Source organism: Pistacia vera, unplaced genomic scaffold, assembly GCF_008641045.1.
Source record: "Pistacia vera cultivar Batoury unplaced genomic scaffold, PisVer_v2 Contig578, whole genome shotgun sequence".
Taxonomy (NCBI): domain Eukaryota; kingdom Viridiplantae; phylum Streptophyta; class Magnoliopsida; order Sapindales; family Anacardiaceae; genus Pistacia; species Pistacia vera.
Window position 1 is genome coordinate 387,154 of NW_022196421.1, and position 10,484 is coordinate 397,637.

The following is a 10,484-nucleotide window of genomic DNA, read 5'->3' on the forward strand; positions in this document are numbered from 1 at the left end:
TTGACCTAAAACTTACAATCAAAATAATAATCAAACTGAAAATGACATCTTATCGACGATGTACACTCAACTGACTTGCAACGAGAATGGAAAGAAGCAAAGAAAATCTTACGCTCAAATTTATATTCCGGAAATGAATGAATACACAAGGATTTAATTGGGGTATAATGTTGGGTTAAAGCCTGAGACCTTGGAAGCTGAAGGACCAGAAACTTTTTCTTTATGATGTATAACCCGTTCATGCCTCCGTATTGAAAGAACAGTTTACTCTTATGCTGTGAAGTGAAGAAATATTGTGAGTGCTCATATCTCTATACTGTGACGGTGAACAAATACAGCTTTAAGGCGACAGACAGAGCCAATTGCAACAGGAAGATCCCCGCTACTATCAAGAACCACCTTTCTCCCGCAGACTTAATGTGGGCTCGGAGATTAAGTGCCACAAAAGTTGCCGACATGAACCCAGCCACACCGGCAACTACCCATCTGAAAATCTCCAAGGGCACAACTGAGAGACACTGCAACCACAAAAAAGAAAAAAGAAAAAAGAAAAAAAGATTAAGCTTTAGCAGTTGGAGCCTGTTTCCAGAGTTCATCAAGTGCTTGGTATATTACATTTTTCAGATGGGAATTGTCATATAACTTTTATATTCAAAGATTGATATTGAATGGCCAGTCAAGAAATCCCTTCTAGTCATTCACACCTTACATTTTTCAGATGGGACTCATACAACGCAAAACACTGAACTTGTAACCATAGAGGTCGGGCTCACTTTATTCTGATTTAACATTTTCTTTTGTTTACCTTGAATATAACACAATTAAACCATGCAATATCACCACCAATATCAATTCGTTAAATACATTGTCTAGATTATATTAATACACATATGGGAATTTTGACCTTAGAGCTTAATATTGTTTCCTCTAGCTTTTGGAAAACATGAAATATGCTCAGCAGAAATTCTTTGAAGTCAGGGAAGGACTTTAAAATAAAAGAAAACAGAAGGAAAGGACTGAAATAGCTATAAATGATTCAAAGGCAATATTTGAAAAATAAAGAACTCACCAGTGCAGGAATAAAGACAAATAGTGAATAGCCATAAAGACAAAACAGCGGAACAAGGCCTGATGGTGCTGAGAAGTATTTAAGGATAACATATAGCCCAAGAGGAACAATGGTGACATAGCCATAGAACAAGCCAGCAGACCAAGTCACTAGGTTTATGTCATACTCCCATTCTTTATTCTTCAGCTTGTGTGCTATGTACGTCACGAAAGTGCCAATAGAAGCTGCTACAAATATGAGGGTGGTGCAAATCCAGAATGGTCCATACCTGCACAGCATATGAGCTGAAGATCACAAACTATTTTACTCATGAAGGAGAGAATGAAGAAGATAAATGAGCCAAATAATTTTTTTTCACACAATATGCTAGAAATATATGTAGCTTGCTAATACAAATGTAACAACTGAAATTAGACCAGTGTTGATAAATGCTTGGCATAACACTGACAAAGGGTAAAATAAACTGTATGGCAGTTAATAAAATTAGCACAAGCAAAGATAGACTAGTAGTCTTAGTGGTTCCCAGTTATAAGCTGTAACTATGTGGAAGATCCTCATAATTTCCAAACTTACATCAGGTAATAAATTAGCCTGTATCTTGCTTACAATCTAAAAAAATTGGTAGATGCTTAATTTCTTTCAGATCTACTCTTCTATGTCAGAATCAATGAATATCACCTAAGAGACCTTATATACCCATCAGGTAAGCATTGTAGTTCACTCTAAACAACCCAGCTAAAACAGATTTGCCAGCACAGTGCCAAGTTATTCCATTTTTGTTCTTTCTGCTCCAACAGTCTGTGGTATGCTCATGGCAAAATCTATAAGAATATCATGATTAAAAGTTTTCCACTAAGACGGTATTTGTATTCAACACATAATATTTTAGTAAAATAAATCCATTAAACAAATGACTAACAGGAAGACAACTTACAAGTCAGGGTTACTAGCTGTTTTTTCATTAAAGCTATCTCTGAAGGGAAAAAGTGAGTCCTTAATCCTGTCTAAAACATCTGCAGTGTCAATATCAAAGTATGGCTTGTAAGTAGCAAGTGAGAACGGCCGTAACCAACCACTAGGCTGGGATTCATCAGAGCCAGAGCTAGAACCAGCACCAGAACCAGATTTTGAAAATGTATCTGCATCAATTTGAAACTATTAGACACAAAAGGATAACAGATGTAATTCAATGAAAATTCAATCAGATTGATAAACATTAACATAAGTTGGGATCCATCAATACTTCCCTGGTAAAACTCAACCATCTAAGTTCATTAATTTCATGTCTACTCAAATATTTAAATAAAAATAGATCTCAGATCTGATAATATAACTCTTACCAATATCAATAACTAACATATCTAAATATTTAATCATAAAAAACTCAAAGCTGGCAATACCATCAGCATCACGAGGAGGACCAGCAGCAATGGAAATCTTTCCCTGTGCTTCAGAAGGTGGAAATGTCTGTAGATTTGACTCTGCAATGATAATTCACCAATTCAATACTCAAATACATATCATTAACAACAATGACAATAATGGAAAAACATGAACCTTAGGCCAAATCATGTATCAAGCTCAAATGAAGTCTTATATTCAGAAAGCAACCAAACACAAACCTATCAAACTACAAAAAGGTCAAAAAATTGCTTCAAAAAAATATGTCGAACTATCTCTCAGCTAAGCCTAACACAATAAGTCCATTCTCAATTCTCAAGATTCAAAATTCTTTAATCCCAATTGCTCATTTTTTTGCTACACTATCTAAGCAACCAAACAAAAACCTACAATTCCCATCAACAGAAACAAATTGCTGAGAAATTGAACAAGAACCTCAAATTCTCACGTTCAGCTCAGCCTGCAACAACAAATCAACCTACACAATTCTTCACAGACAGTTTCTCAACATCCAAGCATCCTATACTTTCAATGAACAAAGTTCTCATGATTCAATCTACTATACGAAATCAAACCACTCGATTCTCAATTCTAATCACGTTTCTTGACAGACATTTGATCTACAAAGACAAACACATAAGATGAAAATTTAATTCAAAAATGAATTAATTACCTGAAAATTTGACGGTGACGTGGCCCTGATCTGGAACCGCCTGCGAAATTAAACCAAAGCACGTAGTGAGATCTGCTAAGTTTATATAAAAAAGATAAAAATAAACAGAGATGTGAATATTGTGAATACTTACCGGAACGGATCCAGAGAGTTTCGGATTATCAATGCTTGTGTATCCTCCGGACATCATCTTCTCAGTCCTTTTATTTTCTTCTTCTTTTTCGTTAAATTGTTTCTCTTCTCTGCTTCAGCTGATCTCTCTCTGTCTTTTTGTCTCCAGTAGAACGCGCGTGGCTTTATGTACTTTGTGAGTTATCTTTTTTTTTTTTTTTTGGTTAAATTTTAAATTTTTATTTAAATTTAATTAATTCAAGAGATTTATATTTTATTTTAATGTTAATTAGTATGAATACCAAGTATTTATTAGATATAATAATGTAACACATTTAATTAAAATCTGAAAAAATACTATTTTAATGGGACCCTGTCACACCACGAGACGCTGCGAGTCGGGTTGTTTGAGAATGCAGTCTAAACTAGATAATAAATTCCGTTCAAAACTAAATACAAGAGAAAGACTGATATCAAATAAGTACTATAAGGGAACGATGAAATATGCTTTAAAAAGAGAGTCGAAGAGTGCTTAAAATTGTCGGAAGGGAAGCAGATGGGGGTTGACGATGTGCCTTAGTCGGATGTGGAACGATGACAAACCAGTTCGCCAATTGACTCATGGCGTGCACTGATGCGAATTGCGACAGCAGCCACGAATCATTTCTAATAAATTTCATCCTAATATTATACAAAACATGTTTGAAAATTATAAAAAATAAATAAAACTTAAAATATTAAATTGTATCCAACAAAGCATTACTCTTTGATTAAATTAGTTTTTGTTTATTACTTTCATATTATTTGGTAGGTGTTTAATTTTCAACAAAAAAAATTAATTAATTATTTTTTGAATTTCTGGTAACATAGTTACCACATACTTGTCAACAAAATATTGAAAGAAAATTCAACTTGGTTTGCTTATGAACACAAATACTTCAGTTGAGTCATCTAAACTCTCAGAAGAAAAGCTTCTTATTGAAGTTATTTTGCCATTTCTGATCAGGCTCAAAGCTTAAAAGCTCACTGATGAACTATCTCAGAAGCAAAACAATCCCAATGGAGATGATAAATTTAACTTGATCTCTGAAATAATATGTTATGAATAATACAAATCATAAAATTGTACAACTATTAGGCACATTATTGCTCTTACAGAAACCGCTGTCCAGAAATGCAACAGAAGATGGTTGGCGCAGCTTATTCTTGATAACTGACCAACCAAAACCGAATTTATTCGCCTTAATTCACTTCCTCTCTAAGATTTAGACTCACGGCTTTAAAAAAATTTGTTTCTTCTTCTATTGCGGCGATAGTTATATACATGGACAATGTTCTCACAATCAAGCACTTTTCAATCTACCCCTGCTCAGTAGAGATACCTTCGGGTTGCGAGTATAAGAACCCAGGTGGCGGCACAATTTTCTCCTTGATCATCAAAAGCAAAGCCGAGCTCAGCACAGTCTTCAAGATCTGAGCATGCAATCCCTTGAAGAAGCCCGAGCCCTTCTCTTTTCCAGATAGCGTAAATAACTCCAGCCAATGTTTTGCGGGATCTTGGCTGATTTTTCGTAGTTCCATCATCTGTTGAGTCTGCAGCTTGAATCATTACCTTACACCTATGCGGAAGTAAAGGTCTCGTTTGTTCTATATATCAACCTATTAACTGAGATAGTTTGAGATGATAATAGATTGAACCTGATTGCAGATATTTGTTATACAGTAGCAATGCTCTTTGAAAGAGCACCTAGCGCAAAAGCCTGAAGCAGAGAGGGCCATTGGAGATGAACCCTTCTGTTCTCCTTTCAAGAGTCGTCGTTTCAGCTGATCGAACACTGTATACTGCAAAGTACAAGTGTTAGCCTAGTCTATTTTCTTAGAATCAAATGTTGCAAGTGGAACAAATGTTATATGACAGGAAGTATGATGAGACTTTTAATTTGAGACAAAACATTCTAGTTATAAAGTGAAAGACCAGTTTGTTTACCTGAATGGCAGATTTGAGGTTAGCAAAAGAGAGATGCCAAGGCCATCAAAGCAGCATTCCAAGCTACTTCTGATAGTGTCTTTAAAGCCCTTTGGATTTCCAAAGGCACTTGTCTGCATCCTTGACGAGGCTGTATCCAAGGGCTGACAATAATTAACAGTAGTCAAACATCAGTTTAAGATTTATTAAAAAAAAAAAAAAAAAAAAAAAAACACTCATATTATGTGTTTTGCAAGATGATAAAGAGATAAATTAAATGACACAGAAATAGCATTCTAAAACTTCTTTCCTTTTTCCCACGTGTCAAAACCAACGTTTATTTTTACACATTAACCACTATTTCTTCCATTTTCTGTTTCGATGTACCAAATTAAGATAGGACAGTAGCATAACATAATATATTAGAAGATAGCATTATTTAACATCATAAAAGGCAGCTCAAACCATTCATCTAAGACAGAGGATCTTATTCTGCAAAAAATGAGCTAACTCATTATAGGCTCATCATACACTCGACTTAAACTTTGTGGAATCTGGACATATGCAACATGTGCTACATTTCACTGCATAAATTAGAATGTTTCTCAACAAAAGCAGGAAGTTAGCTAAACGATGTCTCCCCTGAGTCAAAAGGCAGTGCAAGCCCCAGCCGTAGCAACTAATCAAGTTTGCTTTGTCCCAATTGATTTAGAACCACTCTTTTCCAGATATATCTTTTGAAATAGCTGTAACCAAGAGAGTAGACAAACTGCGCCATAAACGACTGCATTTTTTCGTCCCTAGACCCTGGTATAAGGAGCGACCTGACCGGTAGATATTGCTTCCCAGAAAACATCTGAGAGATTCCTACATAACCCAAGATAAACACAAATCAAGCAATTATAGTCAAAATATGTAACAAGGCCTTAACTTAAAGATTAAAGGTTATCTTCCCCACCGGAGATCATAAAACAATTTTTTTTTTTTTTAATTTATGCCTGGAAATCCCTTAAACAGAATCATTAATAGAATTTGTGAAATAATCATATAGAAACTCATAGGAGCACATTTCATCCCATCTAAAGATAATCTTTGGCAAACCATCATCCATTTAGTTGAGTTGAACTAAGTGACCTTTTATTACTAGTGATCGAGAAAATAAACATTATACTTAACAGATTGAAACAAACATGCAGTTAGCAAGTCAACAACATGGATTGCATAATAACAATGGCTAACTGGAATTTTCCCAACCCACAATAAGTGCAAATCAAGTGCATTATGTCAACCTCCACACCTATCGTCTATCTCACTCGCTAATAACAATTTCAAAGAGTCCTTAATGTCCAGACTGCAAAGTCAATTTTTAGTAGTTCTATTTTCAGTTCACTCGCAGCTACAACAACTACACCAACTAGGTCGTTAACCCCAGCACATTGAGCTCATGACCTAGCCTGATTCCTTTAAACTATTATTATTTTACTGTAAATAGAGTTTTGGTCAACGAAGGCAGCCATTTTGTCATCGATTCACATTTTTTCTTCCAAAAATTACAGCCGAAATTCACAAGAGAATCATTGCAATTCGAAAAATATATTGCCTTCAAATTAGATATAACGAACAAGGTAAACATAACTATGAAGAACATTTACAAAACATAAATTGTAGCTGCCCTCATCCACACTTAGAAGATCACACATCACGATCAGACAAACAACAAAACATAGAACACAGAGATCACAAAAAAATATTAAAATAAAAAAACACAAGACCCAGATAAGGAAACAACAAACAGATCAAAACAATAAAAAACTGAGACGGAGAACCGTATTTCTGCTGGCCATGAGCTTTGACCTCAGCCTGGTACTTGGTCTTACACGTGTCAAGCGGGTACAAAATCGTTGTGCTCAACAGTGTCCTATAGCACCTGAAGTTGCTTCCGATAAAGATTCGAGATCAACACCCATCTTCACCGTATTAACCACACCGGATCAATTATGGGGTTTCAGTTTTCGAGAGACGTGAAGTAATAAACCTTTTTGTTGAAGGTTTATGAAAAGAAAATAAATAAATGAATGTGAACTGCCACAGAGTATGGGAAAGGCACGCCGTTATATACATGTTGTAACAATTTTGGCGTTTACTTGCGAATGAAGACGAAATCGGGTTTGTTTCGTTTCGGACCGGAAGGTCTCCGTCCAGAGTTAGGTTGGTGAATTTGACGATCTAGCGAGGTTCTGTGTTTCTAGTCACTCCTAAGCACGTGAGCTCGTGCACAATTTTGTAGTTAACACGTGTTCAGTCTTTAAAAAAATGGTCAAAATTGCATGCTTTTATGAATTTATTTTTTTATTTAAAATATATTTTTTTATATAATACAGTAAAACTTTTCTATAATGATACTTATATAGAAATAAACTCTATATAATTAAAAAAAATATATTCTCAATTTAGGATAGTTATAAATAGAATTAGCTTTACATTGTAATAAGTTATAATTTTTCTATTTCTCTTCTTAAGAAAGATGTCTTTCTACAGTAATAATTATTTGTATATTGTAAAAAAAAAATACTATGTCATTAAAAATATACATAAATAAAATATTTATAAAGTTATTTAAGATAATGATTTATGCTTCAAATTGTTACTACATCTTTTAACTTGCGGGTAGATTACTCGTAGCTGCATATCTTCTTGTTTAATCAAATATTTCTAGTTTCTCAAGTAATTTAGAGTTTTTTGGCACAAATTTTTTTGTATTTCCGTACTATCATCCTCATGATTATTTCTTTATCTTTGTCTAATTGTAGCGTGATTAGTAAAAGCATACATGACTTATTACTCATTTGAAAGATTGAGAAAAACATTAAGGGTCTGCTTGGAGTTTCAGGGTAGCGGTTATAGAGTAAACCTCGTAGCGTTTTTGAGGTTAACCACCATGACGGTTTGAGGGGTTTTTAGTAGCGGTTTTTAAAACCACCCAACCTGTGCTTGAGAGTTTATTTTCCAACGTTTCTGCCAGTTTTTTAAAATGATAAATTTACATATATTCCATAAAGTTAAACACTCTCTTTTGCTTAATTAACTTTGATAAATACAAATATGCCTCCATTGGCTCAACTTTAAAACATTTGCTTAATTCAATTTTCACACAACAGCTTTTATTAACTTTATAATTAATTCAATTCCTACATCAAAAGTAAAACATGTGAGCCATAAGTAATATATTTAGCTATGATATAATTTTCGAAAGAATTATAAATTCATTCTTTTGTGCAGTAGTTAACATATATCTCTCTTTGGATCCTTTTTGCTTGTCTACCCTTTTGCCGTGTATAAAAACATGAAAAGAGAAAGCCTATCTTCCTTGCTGAAAGTGAGGAGAGGCAAGAGAATTGTGTGCTAGAGAGAAGTGAACAGCAATGACAGATTTGAGAGATTTGTGTGCTAGAGAGAATCTACAGCAGCGACAGATTTGTAAAAGGGAGTGGAAAGGGGTTTTTTGGGGATAAAAGTTTTAAACCAGTCAAAACACTCCAATTTGGGGTGTTTTATAAACCCCTCAAGAATACACTACACTGGTTTTGGGGGGTTTTTAAACCCCTCAAAACCAGCCTATTAAAAATCTGGCAAGTAGAGGTTTTTAAACACCTCAAAAACAGTCTAATTAAAAACCCCCCAAAACCAGTGAAAAAAAAACTCTCAAGCAGACCATAATATTCATTCGATTAGTGTAATGAAGTTATCAAGTCTGATCACTCAATTCTACAATGACTCTTTAATTTTTCTCATCCACTTCATTTGTAACTTGCAATTCATCGACATCGAGGATCCTAATTTTGTAATGATTAAAACAATTGGCAAGAGTTTATAGCTTCATATTAATTTGACTATGCAACAACTGCATTTACAATTCCATCATAAACACTTATCTTTGCTGGTTTCAAGAGACAATCATCTATCCGTTTCAAAAGTAAGCAATTGAAGCGCTAAATTGAAATCTTAATAATATTAAAACATCAATTAGAATCCTAATACTGTACTACTAAAACATGAATTATAAAGAAATTTTTATTATCACACCTCTATTAAGTTATAATCTTCTCATAGTAATAAAATTAATTAATCCCAAGTTTTACAATACAATTATATCAATGTAAATTATTTGTAACAAAATTATAAATTAACTTAGGGAGTTAAAGAAATTTAAAATGATAAATTAGAATTAATTGCTAACCATTTAGAAAATTTCAAATTAATTATTGAAAGGTTCCTTTTTTTAGGTAGCAAATGTGTCCAGGCTAACTTACGTGCACTTTAACTAATTCTTAAGTTTCATTGAACATCCTAAAGCGCAAAGAACCAAATAAGTTATAATATAATTATGGTTGGTAACCTCAAGGTTTGCACCAAAAAACTCAAGAAAGAGATTAAACCTCCTTAACCGTCAGGCTTATCCCTTGGAGTTAATTATTCTTGAAAGGTTGGTTATGCTAACTTGAAATCTTTTGCATTAATTTTAAGCCTTTAATTTATTTCAATCCGATGTGTTTAGAACTTATTAAGGTTGTCAAGAAAATAACCATCTGTAACTTCTTTGTAATGTTCATTGCATTGGAACATCGTTCTTTCCCACCCATAGTTTTTGAAAAGTATTATGGTTCCGTTTGGTTCACTTTTTTGCAGTTTTTAGAAAAGTTTTTTGAAAAAAGTTAAAAAAGTTGAATTTGGCGGGTATTACGATGTAGGATTTGGAAATTAATAAAAATACCCCCTATGTTTGTTTATTTACTAAACACTCCTATAATAAAACTTTAAAAGTTAACAAAAACACCCTCAACCCACCCATTGAATAATCACTGCCGGCCACCACCGCCGGAGGGTGGCCGGAGTCGTCGTATCGGCACATGACCAGCTAGATCTTGCCGGTCGTGCGCCGATATGGCCTTTGCCGGCCAGATCCATGATGGATCTGGCTGCATTTACTCATCAACGACGGCCAAAGATACGGCCGTCATTGATGGTCAACGACGACCATTGACCATCCATGTGTTGGCCGTCGTTGACGTCTGGTTACGGCCAAAGATCTGGCCGTCAGCGTAGATCTTGTCGAAAAAGACTAGATCTGCTCACTACCGGCTAGATGGCAGTGTTGGCCAGAATCTAGTATAATGTGGGTTTAGGGGTGTTTTTGCAATTTAAAAAAATATTTAGGGGTATTTAATTAAATTAACAAATTTAGGGGGTTTAAAAAAAGTTAATTA

The 10,484-nt window shown here is 34.3% G+C and overlaps 1 protein-coding gene and 1 pseudogene across 1 annotated transcript; both read right to left on the minus strand.

Annotated features, from left to right (window-relative positions):
• Window positions 1-24: 24 nt before the first annotated feature.
• On the minus strand, window positions 25-3,433 carry LOC116109341 (protein YIPF1 homolog). The gene is made up of 6 exons (XM_031395568.1): window positions 3,277-3,433; window positions 3,144-3,183; window positions 2,470-2,550; window positions 2,004-2,208; window positions 1,070-1,337; window positions 25-518 (listed from the first exon to the last, which is right to left on the minus strand). Exons 1-6 carry the CDS (start codon window positions 3,331-3,333, stop codon window positions 312-314), a joined length of 858 nt encoding a protein of 285 aa, XP_031251428.1. The 5' UTR covers window positions 3,334-3,433; the 3' UTR covers window positions 25-311.
• A 1,125-nt stretch (window positions 3,434-4,558) lies between these two features.
• LOC116109342 lies at window positions 4,559-7,187 on the minus strand (annotated as a pseudogene).
• Window positions 7,188-10,484: the final 3,297 nt, after the last annotated feature.